Source organism: Sarcophilus harrisii, chromosome 3 (assembly GCF_902635505.1).
Source record: "Sarcophilus harrisii chromosome 3, mSarHar1.11, whole genome shotgun sequence".
Classification (NCBI taxonomy): Eukaryota; Metazoa; Chordata; class Mammalia; order Dasyuromorphia; family Dasyuridae; genus Sarcophilus; species Sarcophilus harrisii.
This window is the reverse complement of record NC_045428.1, coordinates 9,798,683-9,823,247: the sequence shown is the minus strand read 5'-3', so window position 1 is coordinate 9,823,247 and position 24,565 is coordinate 9,798,683. Positions and strand designations below refer to the sequence as shown.

Sequence of the window (24,565 nt, the reverse complement as noted above, 5' to 3'; positions counted from 1 at the left end):
GACCCCGGCGGAGACCGACAGAGGAGGCCCGCCAATCGCGCCGGCCCAGAGCGCCGAACGCGAGGACCGCCGAGAGAGGAAGAAGCGCGCACCAACGGTTGCTAGGGACGCAAGGGGAGCGGGCTACGGGAGCCGGCGGGGGCCAACATGAGGACGCTCTCCGGAGCAGTTCAACGGGCGGGGGCTGCTGTCTGCGCTGCGCTGGCCCAGGCTGCCCGGGAGGAGACCCCGGGGCAGCCGCGCAACTTTCCTGCCGGTGGGAGGAGGCCTCGGTGCATTCGGCCGGGCTGCGCTCCGTGCCCTCGGCGCGCTTGTCCGCGTCGCCTTCCCAGGCGCCGCGGAGGCACCACCTCTTCCACGCAGCCCGCCCCGCTCGCCCCTGTCCGCCGCCGAGTTCGGTCCTGCCCCCTCCCAGCCTCGTGTGGTTTTCCGCCTCGCTGGGAGAGCCGCCGTTCCCCGAGGTCCCCGGCCCGAGCAGCCCGAGCGAAGGTAAGCGCCTCCGGGGCCCCCACGCCGACCCAGCCCAGCTCGCGGGGGCGGCCGGGAAGGGACCGCTGCTAGTCGGGGGCGCAGGGAGGGTCACGCCGTTGCACTCTCCGGCCGCCGGAGCCCCTCCCCCCCCCGCGCCCGCCGGGGGCCTCGGCCAGGGCTCGCAGGGAGGCTGCGGACAGGCCGCCCACAAGCCCCTCCTCCGGGCCGGGCGCGTCCGTGCCAGGTCCCCGGGACGCCAAGAGAGGCCGAAGGCGGCCCCTCCCGCGGAATCCGGACCGGCTGCAGAGCAGGTGGTCAGCCAGGGGGAGGCGCTGAAGCTGGGGGCCTCCGAAGGCCTCCGGCCCGGCCGGGGTTTGGGCCCCGGGGGCATCCCCGGAAGCAGCGTGCGAGGCCTTGGCGATGTCACCGGGCGGGGGCGGGGAGGGGAGGGGCTCGGTCATGGAGAACTCCAAAGCCAGAAAATAGTTCCGTGTTATTTACTCCAGTGAAGTGCCTGCTCTATACTGGGCTCTGAAAAGGAAAGCGGAGGAGCAGGAGGAGGAGGAGGCGGAGGAGGAGAAAGAAGAAGAAAGAGAGGAGAAGGAGAAGGAGAAGGAGAAGGAAGAGAAGAAGAAGAAGAAGAAGGAGAAAGAGAAGAAGAAGAGAAGAAGAAAGAAAAAAAGAAGAGAAGAAAGAAAAGAAGAAGAAAGAAGAAAGAGAAGAAGAAAGAAAAAAAGAAGAGAAGAAGAAAGAAGAAAGAGAAGAAGAAGAAAAGGAGGAAAAGAAATAGAAAGAGGAGGAGAAAGAAAAAGAAGAAAAGGGGAAGAAGAAAATTAGAAGGAAGTGAGGAAGAGGAGAAGGAAGAAGAGAAGAGAAAGGAGGAGGAAGAAGGAAGGAAGATAGAAGTTAGGAGAGAAGAAGAAGAAGGAAGGAAGATAGAAGTTAGGAGAGAAGAAGAAGAAGGAAGGAAGATAGAAGTTAGGAGAGAAGAAGAAGAAGGAAGGAAGATAGAAGTTAGGAGAGAAGAAGAAGAAGGAAGGAAGATAGAAGTTAGGAGAGAAGAAGAAGAAGGAAGGAAGATAGAAGTTAGGAGAGAAGAAGAAGAAGGAAGGAAGATAGAAGTTAGGAGAGAAGAAGAAGAAGGAAGGAAGAAAAAGAAAGAGAAAAAGGAAAGAAAAAGAAAGAAGAAAGAAAGAGAAAGACAGACGACGGCGAAGAAGGAAGAATTGAAGCGGAGGAGGAACGGTAACTAACTTTAGCAGGGACAGAAGCAGGAGAAACGAGGGGGGCTGAGGCAGGAGCCGCGGGGGCTCGGGATGCCTGAAGGAGCCTCCCGCTCACTGCACGAGCTCCTCTAGAGGCCACAGCAGCGTCCTGGTCCTCCTCCTCCTCATGTTCTGAGCGCAGTTCCCAGCCCTCTCCTATTCACTGGCCTTCTCCTCCCGTTTCACTCCGTCTTTCCCTTTTTTTTTCCTTTTCCTTCTTCCTTTCCCTACTTCCCTCGTCTTCCATTCCTTCCTCCCATCCCCTCTTCCCCCCCTCCCTCCACCCTTCCCCCCCCCATCCAGCTGTCACAACTTTTCCTCTAGGAACTACAATTCCCAAGCGGCTCTAAGCGCCGCACATGCGCACCGGCCACCGCTCCGGGGGTTCGGCAGCCGCCGAGCTGATTGGCCCGCTGGAGACCGAATCCGGCTACCTGATTGGCTGAGAAGCTGTGGCGACAGCTTCCGGAAAAGGGAAGAGCCACCAACATGGCGTCGGGGGGCGGCGCGGGGCTGCAGCAGCCGCCGCAGGAGATGATGGAGGGTGAGCGGCCCCTGCGGGGGAGGCGGCTCGGGCGGCGGGGGCGGGGCGGGTCCCCTACCTCCCTCCTGGCGCGCGTGGGTCGAGCCCGCCCTGGCGCGTCCAGGGCCTAGGCCCAGCGCCCCGACCCCTTAGGGAGGGAGAGACTGAGGCGCCCCGGAGCGCGCGGGGCGGGGGCGGGGGCGGGCGGGAGAACCGCCCTCGGTACAGCCGGGGAAACTGAGGCAGGGGCCGGCGCGCGGCGATGGGCGTCGGAGACGGCTGCCCTCGCCCGCCCGCGTTACAGGCGGGGAGACCGAGGCAGCCCCGGGAGGCTCAGAGCCGGAGGGCCCGGCCGCAGCTGCCTCCCTCGGGAGCTCGGGGCAGGGAGACACAGTAGGCGCTTCGCAGATCGCTGAGGAAGAGACCCGAGCGCAGTCCTCCCTCAGGGCTCCTGGCAGGCATTGGGGCGGGTCCGCCTGCCTCTCCCCCGTGTCTCAGATAAGAAGCTGCAGAGCGGTGGGGGGAGGGGGGACAACGTGATGTAACGAGAGACCCCCGTGGGGCAGGCCGGAGCCCGGAGGGCCAGGCCGGGGGGGACTGGAGGAAGAGACATGAGGTGCATCAGGGCTGAGGCCCGAGGGGGCTTTTTTCTGGGACCCAGGGGTCCCCGGTGCCCGGACAGGATGGCTTCGGGGGGACGATGGGCTTTTCCCGCTTGTGTCTTTCCCCGGGTCCTCAATGGGCCTTGCGGTTCCCCAGGCTCCGCTTGGGCTCTGCCGCCCCCGTAACTCGCTTTCTCCTCCCCTGTGCTGTATCGGCACGTGCTCCATGCCCAGAATACCCCCCACAGCAACAGGTTAAGCGCCAGGGAGGCCCCTTTTTATCTTTGTCTCAGGCACACAGTGGGTGGATCAAGCATCGGAGCTGTAAAAGGAGAGTCCCTCTGTCCCCGCGCCCGCCGAGGGGTCACACCCGGGGTTAGGAGTCCGGAGGGAGGGGCGCTGGGGCGGGCCCTGCCTCAGAGCTCACCCAGCCTCCGCTGCAGCGGTGCCGGAGGACCCCTGGGGCTCTGGGGGCTTTGCCAGTCTGAGCATGAATTTCCAAGTGAGGGGAGCCACAAGGAATCACCAAAGGAGAACACGAGGGGGTCTCCCCAGCCTTGAGGAGAAATTGTGTCTGGAGCTGCCATGTTTTCACAAGCCTGTACATGGCTCACGGGCGACTATCACGGGCCAGCTTCAGGGCCATGAGCCACAGCGGTAGCTGGCTGTCAGTAGCGTTAGCGCCTACCTGGAGGTGGCGGGCCTGAGAGCTGGTCTCCTTTTCCTGGCCTGAGAGCCGGTCTCCTTTTCCTGGCCTGAGAGCCGGTCTCCTTTTCCGGGCCTGAGAGCCGGTCTCCTTTTCCTGGCCTGAGAGCCGGTCTCCTTTTCCTGGCCTGAGAGCCGGTCTCCTTTTCCTGGCCTGAGAGCCGGTCTCCTTTTCCTGGCCTGAGAGCCGGTCTCCTTTTCCTGGCCTGAGAGCCGGTCTCCTTTTCCTGGCCTGAGAGCCGGTCTCCTTTTCCTGGCCTGAGAGCCGGTCTCCTTTTCCTGGCCTGAGAGCCGGTCTCCTTTTCCTGGCCTGAGAGCCGGTCTCCTTTTCCTGGCCTGAGAGCCGGTCTCCTTTTCCTGGCCTGAGAGCCGGTCTCCTTTTCCTGGCCTGAGAGCCGGTCTCCTTTTCCTGGCCTGAGAGCCGGTCTCCTTTTCCTGGCCTGAGAGCCGGTCTCCTTTTCCTGGCCTGAGAGCCGGTCTCCTTTTCCTGGCCTGAGAGCCGGTCTCCTTTTCCTGGCCTGAGAGCCGGTCTCCTTTTCCTGGCCTGAGAGCCGGTCTCCTTTTCCTGGCCTGAGAGCCGGTCTCCTTTTCCTGGCCTGAGAGCCGGTCTCCTTTTCCTGGCCTGAGAGCCGGTCTCCTTTTCCTGGCCTGAGAGCCGGTCTCCTTTTCCTGGCCTGAGAGCCGGTCTCCTTTTCCTGGCCTGAGAGCCGGTCTCCTTTTCCTGGCCTGAGAGCCGGTCTCCTTTTCCTGGCCTGAGAGCCGGTCTCCTTTTCCTGGCCTGAGAGCCGGTCTCCTTTTCCTGGCCTGAGAGCCGGTCTCCTTTTCCTGGCCTGAGAGCCGGTCTCCTTTTCCTGGCCTGAGAGCCGGTCTCCTTTTCCTGGCCTGAGAGCCGGTCTCCTTTTCCGGGCCTGAGAGCCGGTCTCCTTTTCCTGGCCTGAGAGCCGGTCTCCTTTTCCTGGCCTGAGAGCTGGTCTCCTTTTCCTGGCCTGAGAGCTGGTCTCCTTTTCCTGGCCTGAGAGCTGGTCTCCTTTTCCTGGCCTGAGAGCCGGTCTCCTTTTCCGGGCCTGAGAGCTGGTCTCCTTTTCCGGGCGAGCAAGAAGAAAGTGGGATCAGGGCAGAGGTGTCCGGAGGCACCAAGAGCTTCCCCTCCTTCACGTTGTCGCTCGTCAGATGCAAAGAGGCTGCAGCTTTCTGGGGACCACTAAGATTCCCAGTTAAAGTTGATCTTATCGTATCTTGTCCCGAGACGGACAATAATGTTTCCGTCTGTGATTTCTGATCTTGTTATTTTACACATTGTTTTGGTTCAGTTGACAGAAGAGTTGAGTCTGAAGAATCAGGTGATGAAGAGGGAAAGAAACATAGAGAAGGCCTGGTCTCAGAACTGAGTCAGCAAAGTCTGAGAGATGATCTGAACCTCGACAACCCAGAAGGTACGTGCTGACGACCAAGAGCCCGGGATGCCGGGAAGAGGGTGCGGGAGGGTCCCGGCCCAGCCGGCGAGGATCAAAGATGCCCCCTCGCCCCCGTCAGCCGGCTCACCAGCCACGGCTCGGGAGCTCCACACGGGGTCCCTCCGCGTTTCCCCCTCCCCTGCAGGCAAGAGAACTCCTCGTCCCTTGAGTCCATTTGAGACCCTCTTAGCTTGCTGCTGCATGTGTTATCCTTGCAGGGAACAACCTAATTCAGATTGAACAGATCCTTGCATTTAAGGCCAGCCTTGAGACTGGATGCACGTGACCTGCGGCAGATGGGGAAATAGGTCATGTGAAATGATGTTCAGGAAAGGAGGCCCAGATTCAACTCTGACTCACTCTGATACTTTGTTGGTCATAGGGATGACCTGTGCCTTTCCAGAGGAGCATATCTGCTTTCTTGTGGAGCCATTTTTGAACACTGATAATCTTTCAAAGTTGAAGTCAGGACATTATGCCGAGAGAGCGCTTCGAAGCCCTCTTGATTTTGTGGGGACCCCAGAGGAGTGAACGGTCCCTGTGGCTTTAGTGGCAAAAATCAGTCAGGTCACAGGAGCAGAAAAGGACATCTGCAATTGTTCTTTTTAAAACAGAATATTCAGAATATTCATCTTAAACTCTTAAGTACCTGGTGACTCTAGGAACTGTGGTAAGGTGAAGGACCATCACTAGTCAGATTTATCTGTCATCGCTCATCAGCCTTTGGGGACTTTGTGCGGGCATGGGTGGTGGGCACAAGAGCCCAAGGCTATTCCCATAGGGCTTTCCTGCTGGTAACTCCAACGGCCTTCTCGGGCTTGTGGCAGGACAAGTCTTATTCAAGTGTGTGTGAGTGTGAGAATGATGTGAGGAAGCAGCAAGAATGCCTAAGTTTTCCATTTACCCAATACTCATTGAAGGCCTACTGTGTGCAAGCCATTGCAGGAATTATAGAGATGAGTAAAGCAGAGGCCTGCCCTCGCCAGGATCAGCACCAGCACCTGCTCTCCTTGGCAGGAGTCATCTGGCATGCAAGTAATCAGACTTTTCTCTCTCCATACTGAATTCTGGGCTCTGGTTTTAAGTAGAGAAGTAGAGTGGTCGGAGGCCCCCCGGACAGCCCTGACCACCTGACCTCCGTTCCTGCCCCCATCCCGTACCCCCATGCTGGCCCTTTGGAGCTCCCCTCTACAGCCTCAGCCTCCAGGCCTCTCCTTGTTGAGGATCACATCCAGAGTCCCCCGTTGGCCCTCACCAGCCTCTCCAGCTTTATCTCTTCACATGTTATCCTGCCCATCTCCCTTCTCTGTGCCTTTGCCTTTACCATTCCCCACGCCCAGAATGCCCTCCCTCCTCCCTTTGGCCCTCCTAAAGTGCCTCATATATTTTTCCCCGCATTATATTTATGTGGTAGACGGGAAGTCCCCTGAGGCCCACTGGCTGCTTCATTTTGGTCTGTGTGGCCCCGCCCAGGAAGCTCAGGAGTACCTGTCCCTGGGCCTTTTTCCTCCATCTTGGCCCTCCCACTCCCCCAGCCCGTCCCTGCCATCCCAGGCCGCCTCCCCGACTCTAGTCCTAGAGTGGCTCCCCCAACACCCGAGTCTCCACGTAGTCCCAGGCTGTCCGTCACCTCTGCCTCCCGGCCCCTAAAGGCCCACCCAAGCCTGTCAGAAGGCCTGGCTCTGCCAGAGAAGGGGCAGTGGATTTGGAGGTGGGAGCTCGTGGAAAACCTTTGTAGGGCTCACTCTCCCTGTCTGTCAGACAGGAGACCCATGACCTCCCCAGTCCAAAGTCCATAGACCGGCTGCCCTGTGCCCTCCCAGCTGTCCGGTCTTCCTCCCATCTTTGGCCATCCTTATGGTTCCTGCCCGGGTCCCTGCCATCCAATGGCCTCCTTTCCCAAATCCCTCTGACCACTTGTGCCCCACTGCTGACGGGCCTCAAGCTCGTCGTCCCTTGGCAGCATCTGCTCCCCTCTCTGACGTGACTCTTGGAGTTGAATGACTGAGGGAGGCTCCCGTGTCCTGGTCTCGGGGAGTGCTTCCGATCCCTGATCCCTTCCAGGACTCACTAGCCCAGGGCCATTGGTTCTGTTCCCATCTCTCCCTCCAGGCGTTGTGCTGCAGACCCCCCCCCCCCCCCCCCATCACCTCCCAAGTTGTCCTCCCACCTGTCTGTTAGTCTGAGTCAAATCCAACTGTGAGAGGCAGGAGGCCCTGGGGCAAGGAGATGTGCCCACCCAGTGCCCCAGCAGGGTTACACTCACACACACACACACAGTCATACACAATCACACACAGTCACACACACCCACTCACACCCAAATATACACACACCCCCATCTCCCCGTTGTAGGCCCTCCTTGCCCCGCCCTTCCTCAGCCCCCACAGAGCACTCGGCTTTGGAGCTCTCATGTGTCGGGCAGGGGCAATCCATGCCCTGGGAGGAGTGCTCCGGTGCTCTGCAAACAGTGGGTGCTTCCTGTCTGGCTGAGGAGAAAGGGCAGCGCCGAGTTCCCAGAGGGGCCTTGGCCCCTTCTGGCCCCGGCTGGAGCTCCCAAGCGTTGCCTCGTTCCCCCCTTGGAATTGGGCAGCACAATCACTACACCCTCCCTCACCTCCTGCAGGGTCCTCACCATCCACCAAGAGTGAGCCCTCCGGGGGGTATCTGGAGGAGGGTCCCCAGCGTGCTCAGTTCATTGCAGCCAGAGGAAAGGGGGGAGCGAGCCGGCCCCCTTTGGTTATGTCCCGTGGAAGAGGCCCCAGACCAGCTCTGCTTGGCCTTGGGTTGACACAAGCAGGGTTAGATTCAGTACAAAAGAAAATCATCCTGGCCCAAAGGGGAAGGGGCCATGGACCCCTAGAGGTGAAATAGGGGCCTCTGCCTCCTGCCACTCTGAAAGATGCAGGGGCTGGCCCGGCTGGCTCTGGGGGTCGCGGCCATCTCTGAGATCCCGTGGTTTTGTACGCGCCTGTGCATCCCTGACTCAAACATGTGGTGGGAAAGAGAGGATTACATGGAAAGGGGATTCTCTGGGAAGAATCTGACAGGCAGCGGGCAGAGTGAGCCCGGCAGGGGGTGGGCTGACAGCGGCACCTGCGCTGTGAAAGACAGCCCGGTCCTGGCGGGGCTTCCTCTGCTGTCGCAGGAGGGTCCCGAGGGCCTCCAGATCGGACTTAGCACAACCCGGAATAGCCGCCTTCCCAGGTGAGCGGTGGGCGAGAGCCCCCTTCCAGCAGGGCCATGGGGTCTTCAGGGGCAGCTTCCCTTGTTTTGTGGAGATGCGGCTGCTTTCCAGAGATCCCTCCTGGACCACCCGACAAGTTTGCGGGGCCTCCACTCCCAGGGCCCCAAGGGAGGCCGTGTGGGCGGCAGGGAAGCACTTCCACGAGTTAGGGAGGAGCCGAGGGCCGGGTGAGGGAGCAGACAAGGTTCCCACCTCAGCTTTCTTCTCCAGGAGGGAAGCGTATTAATGGCATCGCTTTTACTACATCAAGGCTCAGTTGCCACCATTGTTTGTTCCTTTTTATCTGAATCTACTGAAGGCTGAAAATAAGAGACCAGTTCCCCCAGGCAAAATAGAGCAGAAAGAGCAGGCTCCGGGCTCTGGCACCTTTTCCCAGGCCATGCTGTGCACAGAGCACTGTGCTGGGCACTGGGGAGCAGAGGAGGGGATGCTAAGAAGGGGAAGGCAGGGTGGCTCCCCTCCGGCCTGCCCCTCGTGCCCTCCCCCTCCGCAACAGGACTGATTGTACCTTCTGGCCTTTTTGTAGAAGAATCGGAACTCCCTGTGGATATGGAGACTGTTCACTTGGACGAAGATGCTGAGGTAACCTGAGGGGGTGAGGGTCCAGGGTGGGGGCGGGGGGAGCGAGGTGCTCGTGTCAGCCCCCGGGACAGAGCCTGATGGGAAGCTTGGGGGCCCAGCAGGACCTTCTGAGGCTTCGGGTCGCAGGCGTCCTTTACCCACATTTCTCTCCTTTTTAATGCCAGTCACCAAAACCTGCTTATAACTACTTGCAATTTAGACTCTCGGTCATGCTCTCTAAGAGCATGATTACCGATCATCTCACTCAGGAACTACACAGCCCCAAGGATCAAAGAAATCTTGAGATTCACACACAAATTCGAGTATCTTCCTGAAAAGCCCGGGCAATCCCAAGGGCCTTTGAGGCTGTGCAAGCTCTTATGTAACATTGAGAAGGTGTAAGGTTTGGGCAAGCAGGGAACAGCTCAGGCCTCCTCGGAGCAGCTCTCGGGGGACGAGGCAGACAGGGCGGTTCTAAGAAATGCATCTCCCTCTGTGGGGGAGGCGTGTGTGTGTGTGTGTGTGCGTGCATGTGTATATAAGTGTGTGTGTGTGTATGTGATTGTGTGTGTGTATGTGCGTGCACACATACACACACTAAAATTTGTTAGCTCCCCAAGATGGTAGTCTTCAGTTGCAGTAAAATGTATGTTATTTTATTTTCCCTCCAGTGGTTTAATGACTAATGGCCTGTTCCCCGATTGCCCCTCCTCTGATCTGGGGAGTGACTGTCCCGGCAGTTCCCCAGTGCTGAGCTTGATTTCTTTTCTGTGTTCAGGATATCGATCTAAATCATTATCGAATTGGGAAAATTGAAGGGTTTGAAGTCCTGAAGAAAGTGAAGGTGAGTGTGATTCCGAAACCTTGGGAGTGGTAGGATTTTCCTGCGCCCTCCTTCCATGTTGTCAGCCAGGTGCCCGGGTTCTGGAGAAGGCCCTGTTTGAGACGTAGGGCCCGGCTACCCCTTGTTGAGACCCTCCGTCAGGGCCATTTGAATAAGGCTCTCCCACACGCCAAGTTCTCCCCGCTTTGGGGGCACGTGGCACAGTCAGGGCACTGGGGAGGGTTTGTGGAGGGGTGTGTGGAGCCGGGTGCTCGGCCAGGCCCTGGCCTTTCTCAGCCAAAGCAGCCCCAGACTGTTCACTTCTGGGTTGTCAGCTGCCTCCAGTTTAGGCCAGGAGAGGTCTCATCCTGGATGAAAGCCTCACCTGGACTTGCCAGATGCTGGAGCGTCCGTCCCTCAAACCTCAGCCCCCCAGGGCTTCTTCCCATCTGCCAGGACCCAGGGAGCTCCTTAGGAGACTTCCTCTGAAATCTTCCCCCATGTCAAGTGAGCAGCCGAGTAATTCATCTCTCTGTAGTTCTTTTTAATTATTTCCTTCATAGTAAAAGTTAATTGAATTGACCCCCAAGGGTCGACAAGGCTGGGATCACTCTGAAACAATCAAGAGAGGGAAGGCACTACAATGGAAGAAGATGAGAGAGGGGCTTCCTGGAGGAGGATGACACATGTTAGCTGGGCCTGCAGGGAAGGAAGGAGGCCTGGGCCGACAGACCATCCAGGGAGTCCCTGACACTAGACAGAGGCTCCAGAGCTCATCTGCATAAGTGGGAGGGGGACGCAGAGACCTGTGGTCTAGGGCCAGGTGAGGGTCTGTGGGGATTCGTGCCAAAGGGACCTCGCAGGAGGCAGGAGGGCAGCCGACGAGGAAGAGCAAGGTTTTGAGAGGCCCCCGGAGGAAGGCAGTGCCAGGCAATGTGGTAAGCCCTGGGAGTACAGTCAGAGGCAAGAGTGCAGCCCCTGCTCTTCTGGAAAAGATACCAGGCCAGAAGATGTCTGCCCAAGATGGCAGCTGCGGCAGCGGGGCAGAGATGCCTTCGCAGTGGGTCAGGGCCCAGAAAAGGCCTTTTGAGGAACATGGCCCCTGCTAAATCATGGAGGAGGCCGGGAAGCCAAGGAGGAAAAAAAAAGGAGGAAGCTGGTGCTTCCAGGCACATGGAACCACCAGCCAGGCAGGAGGTGGCCGAAGGGCCCAGGCTGAGGAACCCTACAAAGTGGCCCTGGGGCCACAGAGCAAGGACGTTGAACTCAGGAGCCCTGGGCACTCATTTGAAAGATCCCTGTGGCAGCCGGGCCCTTCTAGAGGCAGGGGGAGCCCCAGGACGGTTAGAGATCACTTGGTACTTCTGAGCGGTGTCTGCGGGTGGCTGCTGACGGGATCACTGAGCCTCGGGGTCACAGCGATTCAAGCAAAGGAGAATTGGGCAAGTTGGAGTGGAACCAGCCAAAAGCAGCATCTGAAAGACCAGTCAGAGGCAGGAGGGACGGCGAGGAGGCAGGAGACAGAAAAGGCCACTGGACCGGGCCGGCAGCTGGGAGCTTTGGAGAGAGCAGTTTCAGCTGAAAGGATTTGGCCAAGGTTCAAGCTCGGGAAGGCAGCTGTGGAGGACGGAGTGGAAAAAGCAGCGGTCACCCAAAGGACAGAGGCATTAGGGGTCCAGGCCAGGGAACGAGGGAGTGGCGAGGTTGTGATCAGATTCAGGACCTTCTGCGCTGTGAGCCCAGAGGAGACCATTGGAGCATCTGGGGGATTGAAGTCCCGTGCTGGGAGGGCAAGAGCTGGAAAGAGGTGGCCTGGCGAGGGGCCCGGGCCATGACGGGGAGATGAATGATGGACCACCCCCAAGGGGTCCCTGTCTGAATTAGGGAGAAGAAGGGGGCTGGGGAGGAAAGTGGGTAGTGGGAGCAGAAAGGGGAAGAACTGCTGGGGGTCCCGAGTCACTGGGATGGGGGGGAATGGGAGTGGCCTGGGCACCGAGGGGTCAGACGTCCCACAAGAGGGGCCCCTTTGTCTTTGTTCCTGAGAAAGGTACGAACAACGCCCTTGGCTAAAGGGGGGAGGGTGAAGTACGGGGGCGCAGTCTGGACCCCCTTTCTTCCCCAGGGAAGTCCTAACTCCCCCAACTTTCCCTTTGACCCCCGCTGCAGACCCTCTGCCTCCGTCAGAACCTCATTAAATGTATTGAGAACTTGGAAGAGCTACAGAGCCTTCGAGAGCTGGATCTCTACGACAACCAGATCAGAAAGATTGAGAACCTGGAGGCGCTGAAGGACCTTGAGTGAGTGCGAGGAGGGGCTGCTCCGGGCGGGGGGCCCGGCCCCTGCACTTCCCTGCTTCCCTTAGTGGGTGGTCTCTGCCGCTCCCCAGAGGCTGGCCTGCTTCCAGGACACGCAGGCAGCGCAGCGGGCTGCTCGCTGGGCCTGTGCCCGGGGGCCCAGGCTTCCTGTGGCCCGCAGCTTCCTCATCTTTTCTTTGTTTTGTCCCAGGACTTTAGACATTTCTTTTAATCTTCTGCGAAGCATCGAAGGCATAGATCAGCTCACCCAGCTGAAGAAACTTTTCCTGGTCAACAACAAAATCAGCAAAATTGAGAATTTAAGTAACCTCCAGCAGCTAAAGATGTTAGAGCTTGGATCCAACCGAATCCGGGTAGGTGGCCCCTGGCGTGTGCAGAGTGTGGCTCTCGAGGGGGATCCAGGGGCGGGGGGAAGGGAGCGCACCCTAGGGATGCGCAGGAAGACCCTGAGGAATTCAGGGAAGGAGTCTGAATTCCAGAGGTGAGCGCTTCCCTCGGGTCCTTCCTCAGGCCCTTTAAGTTCAAATGACATACGCACATGTGCTCCCATACGCACTAACCTGTGCCCCCCTCTAGAAGCCCCCACCTGCCTCCCTTGGGGGAGGGCTGAGCTGCGCAGACTTTGGGATGTCGAACCGTCTCATTTTGAGGGGCGTGCTCCTCCAGAGCCAGGTTTGTGTCTCCTTGCTTTCCCACATGTGCGCCGGCTCCCACATGCAGCTGGACAGAGCTTTTCCCAAGAAATCCATCTTTAAGGAGTTGCCTTCCAGTCATGGCAAACCATGGGGTTCCTCCCCAGGTCCTTTGGGAGCATTTTGTACCCCAGACCTCAGAAGCTACGATTTGGGGTCTTGGGCTCCAGCTTGTGCTTGGTTCTTGCCTCGGTCGCCATGAATGGGACGGCATTTAAAAGTGGTTTTCATTAAGTTTTTATTGTTAACGGGGGATTTTTCTGTCCATCATCCTACATCCCCTAGTAGCTCCCTAAAAGAGCAGAGCGTCTCCCTCAGAGACTAGGGCCAGGCTGCTGTGGAATTGGTCCTCAGGTAGATGAAAGTGGAAGCCATTCTGCCTAACCCAGAAGCCCCAGGGCTCCTTGGGGCCAATAACTGGCTCCATGTTAAGACCCAAAGGCCTCCCCCCACCTTCCTTCCTCTTCAGTGGAGTCCTCCTCCCTTGGGACTCTCCAAGAGTGCGCAGCACATGTTCTGACACTTGCCCTGCATCTTTCTGGAGTGTCTTCCATGCTGCTCCCCGGTGCCCTGGGTACCTCGGCTCCTCGGGCATTGGGCAGAGGGAGCCAACCTTGGGCAGGGAAGGAGATGAAGGCTCTGGTCTGGTGGGAAGTTAGTGCCTTTGGGGTCCAGCTTGGCCAGAACCACCTGGTCAGAAGGACCGAGTTTCCTGTTCTCTGCTCTCTGGGTAGCCCAGGAGGAAGGTAGTAGAACATGGCAGCTGCCAGCCTGCAGACAGATGGAGGGCGTCCCGGCCTGGGAACTAGGAACCTTTGAAGCCGTTGGCAGGGGAGCTGGAAAAGGCCTGGGCTTAAGATTGGCTCATGATCGAAAAGGAGATCATGTTCCACGTTTTGGGACAGAGAAATGCATCTGTTAGTCAGCATCATGTGTCAGGTGCCAGGTCCCAGGGACATAGCCTCAGCGCCCAGCGAGCTCAACTTCTGGGGAGGGAGCCACGCAGATGGCAGAGCTGCCCGCTCTCCCTGCCCCCGCCAGCCCCCCTCCACACCTTTGCCCCAGCCATCCCCCAGGCCTAGCCGCCCTGGCCCCCTCACTCAACCCCCCTGTCCCCGACTTCCTTCCTCCCTCTCCTGCCCGAGAGTCTCACACCCACTGATGCCCCGTCCTCTTCCATCCGACTGCTCTGCGCATAGTGGCGCTTTTGTCCATCGGCTCCTCTGTGGCAGGGCACACCCCTCCAGGGAAGTTCTTGTCTGCCTCTTTGTACCTGCAGGGCTCAGGCCTAAGCGCTTAAAGTCTGACCGTCCAAGGGGGGCATGGAGGTGGGAAGGCCGGCGGCTGGTGCCAAGGCACAGGGTCCTCCATGTATGAGGAGCAGCAAGGAAACTGGTTCTTGAGGAAGGGGGCTCAGGTGGAAGAAAACTGGGCAGGGTGGAAGGGCTGGGTCACGAAGAGCTTCGGTCAGGTGGACACTGTAGGCCCCGGGGGCCACTGGAGGCTGCATAGGAGATTGTGCTGGGCAGCTGCAGAGGAGAGGGCAAGGAGGCCCAGGGCAGCCAGGAGGGCCAGAGACTTGGGACAGGAAGCTGCCTGGGCCTGAAGCCTCTCACCTCCCTCTTGTTAGAGATCCTTACTCATAATCGATGATCTCCCTGATGTCTTGAGAAAGAATAATGGGTCTGGCCGGCATCCCATGCCAACTGCGCCTAACCCTCCAAGCTTGTGCCCATCATCGTCCTCAGACAGCACTTTATGTTTTTCAAAGAAGCCTGGCGTGATCCGGAGAAGAGTCCCGTGCTCTTGGGGCCGCTGGCCCTGCGCGGTGCTGGAGAAGTCTCTCCTGTTCTAGGGCCCGGCTTTCTGGGAGTTCCTCACCAAGGGCGCCGTGTCCTTATGGGCTGGGGATAAGTATTGGGGGTCCGGACTTTGAATGAAAAAAAATTTACATCTTTATATTTCCATTCATTGGTTTCCTTTGTACCCTGAGACTTAAAAACCTTTGAGAAGGGGTCGTAGGCTGCTGCAGGGGTCTGAGCCACAAATGAGGCGAAGGCCCCCCCACTTTGCCCTCTCACGCTTTTCAGGTGAGGGAACCAAGGCAGGTGAACCCTTGCCCAACTTGGCCTGGAGCCAGAGGCACCTAAAGAGAGATGCTTGTGTCCCTTCCACAGGCCATCGAGAACATCGACAGCCTGACCAACCTGGACAGTTTGTTCTTGGGGAAGAACAAGATCACCAAGCTCCAGAATCTGGACGCCCTCACCAACCTCACGGTGCTCAGCATGCAGGTAGGGCTGCCTCGGCTGCGCCTGCCCATGGCCACAGTCGCCCCGTGGGCTCCTTCCCTCCCTCGTTTACACACTGCTGCCTCATCTTCATCCTAAACTGGGTCTTGACCTGCCTCTTGTCAGAAAGAAGTTGTGGGTCCTCACTGAGTGCAAGGGAGCAACCTCACTTCTGCCCACCGCAGATTGTTAGGAGAAGTGTTGTCTACACTGCCAGGGTCCTGTAAACAGGACTTCTTTGTGCTGCCTGTTGGAGGAGACCCCAAACCCTCCGGCCCCTCTGGGAGAGGGAGGGAACGGGAGGGCGTTTTGCAGAACGGTCAGAGTAAATACAGCGTGCAAAAAGTACTTGAGGCAAGCATTTAATAATGCAGGAGGGACTGGCGTGCAGACCGTTTGCTGCTTACAAACCGTTTTTATCTCTTGATTAAAGCAAACCCCTGAGGAGCCTTTTGGACTCTATGGGGTCCTCACTCTGTAGCTAAAGGGACTGAGAGTCCTCCTCTCATTTTACTGACAAGTAAGAGAGCCAGGGAGGCTGCGCCTTATCCAGGCTTACATAACCAGGAAGGAGGGAGAGCTCACTGGAAGGCAGCTCCTCTCCATTCCCCACCCCCCACCCCTTAAAGATGGATGTCTTGGGAAGTGATCCATGATGCCCTGACTGTCCTCCCAGTCATGGCAAACCGTGGGGTTCCTCCCCAGGTCCTTTGGGTGCATTTTGTACCCCAGACCTCAGAAGTTACGATTTGGGTTCCTGGGCTCTGGCTCGGTTCTTTGACTGGTGAGTTTTCAGTGGAGCAGTCACCTCAGTCGCCATGATTGGGACGGCGTTTAAAAGTGGTTTTCCTTAATTTTTTATTGATTACGAAGGATTTTTTTTTTTAATACATTATCCTACTGTCCCCTTGTAACACTCCCTTCCAAACTGCCATTTGGTATAATAGTTTTAAAAGGCAAAAAAAAAAAAAAAAAAAAAAAAAGAGTCTAAAAGTATGTACCTGTGAACACACTCATGGAGCCAGGTTTGTTCTTTGTAACTTTGCCATATTCACTTGGGATTTTTGTGATGATTGTTCTGCCCATCGGCATTGTTGTAATCATTGTGAATATTATTTTCTTGGCTCTGCTCACTTCATTCTGCTTCGGTTCATGGAGATCTTTTTCGATATCATGATGCAGTAATGTTCCATTTTGTTCGCGAGCCACCTTTGTTGAGCCATTTCCCAACTTTCTTTCCAATTCTTTACTGTCACCAAAAAGTGTTACTATATTTTGGTTTACTGGTCTCTTTGGCATATAAACCTAGTATCTTTAGGTCAAGAAGTGTAGATATTTTAATCATTTTATTTGCTTTATTCTTAATTACCTTCCAAAATGGTTAGGGTCATTCATAGCTCCACAGATAAAGCAGTAGTGTGCCTAGCTTGCCACAGCCCCTCCAGCATTGACTATTCCCCTCATTGATCATCTTTATTAATTTGCGGAACATAAGATGAAATTTGACGAGGGTTTTGACCTACATTTCACTTAGTGTTAGTGATTTGGAGCATTTGCGGAGTAGCTTTTGGAGATAGATTTTGTGTGTGTGTGTGTGTGTGTGCGTGTGTTTTTCTTTATTATGTCCTGAACAAACCTTTATTGGGGAAATATGATATAAAGATTTTTTTTCCCATTCAAATGCTTTTTTTCTTGTCCTAGGTTCATTAATTTTGTTCGTGCAGAAGCCTTTCAATGTCAGCAGTTATCTATTTTATCTTCTATAATTGCTTCTTTCCCTTCTTTGTTTAAGTATCTATCAATCAGTTCTTCAGAGCCTTGAGAGCAAGGCCTGTGATCTGCTTCTCTTATAATCTTTTAGCCTACTCATTAATATTAGTCATATATCCATTTAGAATGTATTGTAGAATATAGTAAAAGATAATGGTCTCATCCTTATTAATAATGCCAGACTTCTTTCCAGTTTCCCCAGCAGTTTTTCTCAAATAGGCAGTTTTTTTTTCCCTATGTAATTAATGTTTCTGATTCCCCCTTATCTAGCTGTTCCATTGAACTGTTTCTCTATTGATGACTACTGCTTCAGAATATAGTTTGAGGTGATTATAGTAACCTTGTGTTTGACAAACATAAAGATTTAAGCCTGTGTGATAAGAATTTGCCATTTGGTAAAAATAATAATAATAATAAAATAAAATTATTGCTGGCAGCTTGGTGGATAGAGCAGCAGCCCTGCATTCAGGAGAACCCAAGTTCAAAAATGGCCTTTAGATATTTACTAAGTATGTGACTGTGAACAAGTCACTTAACACTAATTGCCTCCTCTCCCCGGGCCCCCACAACAAAACAAAATTTAAAAAATCATTGGGAAAACTGAAAAGCATTCTGGCAAAAATCTAGTATAGACCAACATCTTGCTTGACCTAGGTATAAAAGGATTATCATTAAATAAAGAACATATGACATATCAGACTTATAGATAGAAGAACTTAAGAGTAAATGAGAATATTATGAGATATTAAATTAAAAAGGATTTGTACACATAAAGCCAATGTAACCAAGATTAGAAGGAAAACAGAAAATTAGGGTGACAATTTTTATAGACAGTTTCTTTGACAAAGGCCTCACATCTCAAATATATAAAGAACTTTGTCAAATTTACAAGTATGAATCATTCCCTGATTGACAAAAGGTCAAAGGATATGAACAGGCAGTTTTTCTATAAAGAAATCAAATCTCTATATAGATACATGAAAAAAATTATTCTAAATCATTATTAGTAGAGAACTGTACATAATAAAACAACTTTGAGATATCATCTTATACCTATTATATTGGCTAAAATGATCGAAGGGAAGGTAACATGTTGGAGGGAAGGTGGAAGAATTGAGACCAATCCAGTTTGGAAAATAATGTGGAATTATGTCCAAGGAGTTAAAAAACTGTGCATATCCTTTAACCCACAATACCACTGACAGGTTTGTTTCCTAAGTGACCAGGAAAAAGGAAAAGAGTGTGTGTATAATGACATATTTATATAGCAGCTGTCTTTGTGGTGGCAAAGAACTGGAACTCACGGGGATGTCCATCAATTGGGGAATGGCCACCCAGTTTGTGGGCTGTGTTTGTGATGGAATACTAAAGTGTTAAGAGAAGGCTGGTTTAGAAAAAAACATGGAAAGACACGTGTGAAATACAGCAAAGTGAAATGAGTAGGATCAGAAGAACATTGTTCACTGAAAGGACTAACTCTGAACGACCAGGTTGTTTGGAGCACTAGAAATGCTCAAATCACCTAAAAAGGACCCATGAAGGAAGATGCTGTCCATCTCCAGAGAAAGAACTGAAATAGTGAAGAAGCCTAGGATGAATTTAATGGGGGGGCGGGGGGGACAGGGAGAAATGGGGAAGGAGGGAAGAGGTGGGGAGAGAGACAGACAGAGAAGGAGAGACACAGAGTAAGAGAGACTGAGACAGAGACAGAGAGAGACATTGAGACAGAGACAGAGTGTGGGTGTGGCCTGAGGTATGGGAGCCTAACTCTTGGTTGTCCCCTTCCTTCTCCCAATTGCAGAGTAACCGGCTAACCAAAATCGAAGGCCTCCAGAACCTGGTGAACCTCCGGGAGCTCTACCTCAGCCACAACGGCATCGAGGTCATCGAGGGCTTGGAGAACAATGTAAGTGGCCCGTGGCCGAGGGCATGCTGGGCTTGGGCCAGGGCGGCCGCCGACCCCTCCTGGTTTGTGTGCTTAAGTAGAAGCTTTTTCCGTTCGCAGACCCCGTGAGTGGCAGGTTGCGTGCAGTCTGGGGTCCCGGCGTGTCCCTCTGGGCCACCCACCAGCAGGTGGGGGCCACTGCCCTCGTGGTCTTTGCTGGTGCGGTGGGGAGAGAGATGGCTCCCCCACCAGGATGACCTCAGGTCAGACTCGGCCTCGGCCCCTAGAACCATGTGACCCGGCCCATCTTACCGATGTCTGCCTCTTTGCGTAGCTATGAAGGGCTGAAGATCGTGGCATCTACATTCCTTTCCCCTTCCCAGAATGTCAGTGGCTGTGAAGGAGAATGTCCATCCTGGCAAGGTCGAGGGAGCAGACCAAGGAGCCGGGCCAGGCTCTTTGGCAGGGAAGGGAGTGTAGGGAAAAGAGAGATGGAGGGAGATGCTGCAGTGGGATGCTCTGCACACAAGCGCTCGGCCTTGAGTAAGGATCCTCCCATCAAAGGGATCTCAAAAATCCAACTGATTTCCCACCCCGAAGCAAAGGGGATTGCCATTGATCCTGAAAATGGATTTGCCTTCAGGGAAGAAGGAAACTCTCTTGATCTTTGTATGGCCCCGGACAGACAATGTGTCATCAGACATTGATCGAGTGCCCTCGGTGGGCAGGGCTCGCACTTGGTGCCAGAGGGACAAATGTAATGGTCCCCACCTGCCCCAAGCTCCTGGTCCAGCACAGAGACCTGCCTGGATGGCTCCATGAGACACTGGCGGGTGGCTGTGTACTGACTCCTCCATCAAATCCACAGAGGCCTCTTCCCTGCAGTGGGCCCTGCCCGTGAGGGCCAGCCTCCCCATCCCCCGCAAAGCTGGAAGTGAAGAACCCAGGCGGAGCCCCAGAAATGCAGCGTGGGGCTCGGCCCCTTCCCAGCCACATGCAGCCTCGGTCACCCTGGGGATCCTGATGTCTCAAGAGAGGAATCTGTGGCATGAGTGATGAGCGACCAGGCCCTCCCTGCCTCCCCGCTGGCTCCCAAGTCCCTCCCCTGCCCTCACCCCATCTCCCTCTATCAGGTGGCCTCACGCCGTCACTTCTCTCTCCCTCTCGGTCCTTTCCTCTCTGCTACTGGTCGTCTTGTTTCTTTCTGCCCCTTGTCGCCCCCTCAACCAGGCATCCCCATGGGGTGTCTCAGCTCCTCTCCCTCCCTTCCTGAGCCTCGGGCTTCCAAGCTCCTCCTGGGCTGGAGCTGCTCTCTCCAAAGTGGCCCCATGCCCCAGATGGACAGCTGCAGGCCAAGGAAAGATAATCCTGGGCAAGCCCCCAGCCTCCCAGCCCTGGAAGTAACTGAGGCATCATCCACCGTGACCTGGGCCCGTTCCTCTGGGCCCGGCCTGTTTCTTCCCTGTAAAATGGAACTGAAAAAAGAGCTCCCCTTCCAGGGCGGTTATGAGGGCGAAGCAAGATCACAGCAGTGAAGCTCTTTGCAGGTCGTACGTCCGAGAGCGGTGTCAGCCGGTGTCCTTGCCAGCAGGGCTGAGGGGAGACCAGTCGTGGCAGGGCCCCGGGTGCTGGGGGCAGGGATCCCTTCTGCCAGGAGTCCTCTGAACATTGGGATTACGAGGAGAGATGCAGCGGCTCCATCTTGTGCTCTGATCGCTGCCTTGGACCTGGCTGCCAGAGACCCAATGCCCCGGACCACAGCGTGATCACTGCTGCACCAAGCATCCCCTTGGTTTCCTCATCTGTAGAGTGGGAGCAACAGGCCCAATGGCACCTGCTTTCCAAGGTTGCCACAAGACTGGAATGGGACAGTATTGGGCCGCTGGTGACTGCCACCGAGCAGTGGCCCAACAGCAGGGGCTGGACTGGCAGGGCATGTTTACCTCGAAACTCTGGAGAACTTTGGGGGAGGTACGGCCGAAGGGAGTCCTTAACTAGGGATGGCAGCAATGTGTGCGTGTGTGTGTGTGTGTGTGTGTGTGTGCGCACGTGTGCATATATATATACACACACACCTCTATATATATATATGTTTATATACATGCGTAGATGCCCATATCGTGGGTGCCATTTGTTGGGGGTTCTAGCAGCTGCTGGCCAGCTTTGATTCTGCAGTCTGGGAAGTGAGCCAACAAGTTCAGTAAAGTGGTTTACTCTGGGTCTGGGGGGGATGTACACACATGTGCGTGCCTGTACGTATGTACATGTATGTGCATGTTTGTGTGTGTTCGTGTAAGAACTTCCATCTCCAGTCCTGTTCTTTAGCGTGACAGCTTATGGCTCTGCCACCTTGGGAAGGACAGGGGGCGTCCAACTCCCCAGAGGAGAGGGGCTGTGGTGTCTCCTCAGGATCAGCTGACACTCCTACTGCAGGGCTCCTTCTGCTGCCGCAGCCCCTACCCCCCTGCCCCAAGGGCCAGGCCCTCCTTCCTGGCTCAATCCAGCAACCAGGAGACCCGGCACTAAAATGTTCCCTCCTTGTTTCAGAACAAACTCACAATGCTGGACATTGCATCAAACAGGATCAAAAAGATTGAAAACGTCAGCCACCTAATAGAACTACAGGAATTCTGGGTAAGTGGAAGTCGCTCTAGACCTGGTAACTGTGTCGCATAAAGGTGAAGATCCGAGGGTCCACCAGTAGCTCTTTCTGGGGGCAGGAAGTCTGTAGGTCAGAGGCCCTGATGATCAGAGTATCTTGTCAGATAACGATGGGATCTCGGACATCAGAGAATAGCCAACTGTGTTCAAGAGCACCACTCCAGTATCTCAGAAGGATTTAGACGCTCCTTGTCTTACCGGCAACGCAGGGAAGGGGGGAGGAGCAGAGGGAGCTTGTCTCCATCCCCTAAGATGTGTCGGCTTCTCGTCTCAGGGGACGCTGCTGAGCCGGCCGACTTCTAGGCTGTGGGATCTTAGATCCAGCCCTTCCTTTTCTTTCCTACATCCTTGAAATATCGTGCTTCCTTATCGCTGGTTCTGGGCCTCAGGTGGCCAGAGGGTGCAGCAGGGAGGCCGTTAGGACCATCAGAAACATTACTGATCCCCTAGGATTCTTGGGCAAGGAAAGGGTCAGGCAGCAGAGGAATTATTCTTTGGGAAAGCCAAGGCCAGACTTGAGAGGGACCCCCAAGGGAGGATCCAGGCAGACCCTGTCAGAGCCAGCTCAGAGAATCAGCTCAAGCAGGTGTAGCAAGGAGAAGACAGACGCAGGACAGAGACTGCCCAAAGAGCACATCTAAGAGCAGGGTCGGGGGGCCCAGGAAGGAGCTCCAAGCCACATACATGCAGGCAGAAATGGGGAGCAGAGGCACAAATGGCTTGGATCAGCTTGTTTTCAGGCAGGATCCCTTCGAGGCCCACCAGGCCCCCTGCCTGGCATAGCCCAAGAGAGCTGCTTCTCGGTCAGTCCGGGAACACTTGGGGATCCCTGGACAGATTGCAAACTAGAAAGAAGCACCTATCGAAAAAGGTTGAAATCCAAGGCCATTCCCAGGGACGTCAGCTCAGGCCGGGGGACTGAGGTTTTGTTAGCCCAGACCCCGGCCCGTCTCCCATCCCCAGCACCTCAGACAGTGCCTCTCCTTAGGTTCCTGCTGGGGAGGCCAGCTAACGGACTCTCCCCAGCAGCAGTCGACCCTCAAGCCTGTAGCTCACTTAGTCAGAAAAGGAGCTCGGACGTGTGGAAGGACATGGAGCCCCCGGTTCCTCTCAGCATTGCTGTCCCAGTGTGGCAACTCCCTCCGCTGCCCCTTTGTAACACAGTCTCCTCCCGAGGAAGAGGCCCGCCACGTTCCCTAGGGGCTCAGGAGACGGTGAAGCCCACTTTAAAGAGTGAATTTTTTGTTTATTGATTGATCTAGGAATCATGATTCCAGATGTAAACGCTGTGTGAGTCCTTCAGACCCTTCCCAGCACCCTACCCCAAGGGCCTTAATGTAAGCGCCAAGGTAATACCACAGAACTCATCCCGGCTGCAGAGATGTTGCAGGTAGAGATGAGCAAAGGACCAGAGATGCTTTCGTTTTCCTCATCCCTTTCCTTTCCCTCTCCTCTCTTTGGGACCACTAGGAGACGGGCCTCGAGTGGGGGACAGTGGGAATAGCTGCGCTGCCTTTCTTGCAGTACTGGGCGGGAAGCAGGATGCCCACTCCCCACTTTAACATAGGACCTTTTCCAGCAAAAGAAACCTCCCAGAGAGGACCGTCCTCGGCATCAGGCTCAGGGCCCTTCCTGGGCCGAGCCCTCCACAGGCAGTGGACAGCTCTAGACGCCGAGGACGGTGCGGGTCTCTCCTGCCTCAGCCTCTGGTACCTTGGGGCTCGGACATGAGGGCAAGCCGGGCCTGAGTCTGGGGGGGCAGACCCCGAGTGTAGCTGGGACACCTTTTCTTTTGGTGGGTAAGTGTCGTAGGCTTAGAAACACCCGCAACATTGGCCATCTTAAGGAACAAGTCTGTGATCAGTAGGTGGATCCCACGTATTTGCATTCATTTTGGATTTTGCCCTTCCTTCCTCTGATGCTGGATGTGGAAATGCCTGTTAGTGAGATAGGTGAGGGAGTGCCCGGTGTCTTGGGCCCCCAGGCGGGCACCTTCTCCGGAGTTACTCCTGCAGTGCGCCCGGATACGAGGGGGCCACACTCACCCCAATCACGCTCCTAGGGCTTCCGCTTGCCCAGCCGCGGGCAAGCCACCTAACGTCAGGGATGTCCCTTTAACCCGTCCTTTCTGATGTACGTGCACCCTGCAGATGAACGACAATCTCATTGAGAGCTGGAGTGACTTGGACGAGTTAAAGGGAGCCAAGAACCTCGAGACCGTTTACCTGGAGCGGAATCCTCTGCAGAAGGACCCCCAGTACCGGCGTAAGATCATGCTGGCCCTGCCCACCATCCGGCAGATCGACGCCACGTTTGTGCGGTTCTGAGTCTCGCCTGTCCTCGCTCGCCCTCCTCTGGCCACGCCACGGGCTTTTTAATCCACCTCTCGCTCCCCGAGTCTTCACTGACCAACAGCTACCAACGGCCAATAACAAACCACTGAATGGTCACACAGACGTGTATGATGCACCCTCTTACGATTGTTTTTGAGATGTTATTATTATTAAATCTTGCAACACAATGTTTCCTAGTTCAGAGTTGTTGATTATTCCAGCAGAGCCTTTCAGCCATCCGAGTGCATGGGGCGTAGTGCATGGTGTGGGGGACTGTCTTGGATCGGGTGACCGCCTCTCCCCCCAGGCCTCCTTGCCGGGCCCTCCAGAGCAGCCCCACTCTCAGATTAGCCCCGTGATGCCTCTGGAAGAACAAGTCTTCTGGCCAAAGACTGCCCCAAGGGACCTCCTCCCAGCCTGCATGTTTGCTCCTCCCCCATCCCCCTTTGAGACTGGCTCGAGGCCTCTAACTGGGTCCGGACCTGGAGCAGGAAGCTGCTGCTTCCTCACCCCTAAGTGATCACCAAAGCCCTTTCCATCTTCCTCACGGTGACAGTCTGAGTAGCACTAGGGGTGGAGAAGCGGCGTCAAACCCGGCGGGCGCACCTCCTGCTCCCCGGCGCCATACTGGGCTCTCGCCCTGTCCTGGGGGATCTTAGGCCAGACACTGACGAGAGGGCCGGACCAGATCGTTCCGAGGTCCGCTCTGGGGCACGTCAGCCTCCCCCCATCTCCACCCTCGCCGTCCCCCACATTTGGAATGCATTCCCTCCCTCCTCCTAGAATCCCAGGTCCCCTCAAGGCTCAGTTCTGTGAGGTCCCCGCCCCCACCTCCCCTCTCCTGGTAGTATTTTGTATTAACTGTGTACAACTTGTTTTCCTCTAGTATGTGAGCCCCTCAAGGGCAGGGATTCTTTCCTTTTTGTCTGGCAAACAGTAGGCGATCAATAAATGCTTGTTGAATGAA

The 24,565-nt window shown here is 55.6% G+C and overlaps 1 protein-coding gene across 9 annotated transcripts; it reads left to right on the top strand.

Moving 5' to 3' along the window:
- The first annotated feature begins 1 nt into the window (after position 1).
- PPP1R7 (protein phosphatase 1 regulatory subunit 7) lies at positions 2-24,565 on the top strand. 9 transcript variants are annotated; one of them, XM_031957488.1, is made up of 12 exons: positions 272-489; positions 2,040-2,280; positions 4,877-4,999; positions 5,966-6,055; positions 8,794-8,849; positions 9,607-9,672; positions 11,818-11,948; positions 12,157-12,319; positions 14,836-14,952; positions 18,521-18,625; positions 21,152-21,238; positions 23,416-24,565. In XM_031957488.1, exons 2-12 carry the CDS (start codon positions 2,226-2,228, stop codon positions 23,590-23,592), a joined length of 1,170 nt encoding a protein of 389 aa, XP_031813348.1. In that variant the 5' UTR covers positions 272-489; positions 2,040-2,225; the 3' UTR covers positions 23,593-24,565. The 9 variants fall into 9 exon arrangements, with proteins under 9 accessions (XP_031813349.1, XP_031813348.1, XP_031813344.1 ...); XM_031957484.1 differs by having other exon boundaries at positions 5,957-6,055; XM_031957492.1 differs by lacking the exon at positions 23,416-24,565 and adding an exon at positions 22,528-23,391 and having other exon boundaries at positions 5,957-6,055.

Excerpts from the sequence above, each read along its gene's own strand:
- PPP1R7 (XM_031957484.1), top strand. The coding sequence starts at position 2,226 with ATGGCGTCGGGGGGCGGCGCGGGGCTGCAGCAGCCGCCGCAGGAGATG. Across the intron at positions 5,000-5,956 it reads GAACCTCGACAACCCAGAAG|CCATTGCAGGAATTATAGAG; the intron begins GTACGTGCTGAC and ends ACTGTGTGCAAG. Across the intron at positions 8,850-9,606 it reads ACTTGGACGAAGATGCTGAG|GATATCGATCTAAATCATTA; the intron begins GTAACCTGAGGG and ends TTCTGTGTTCAG.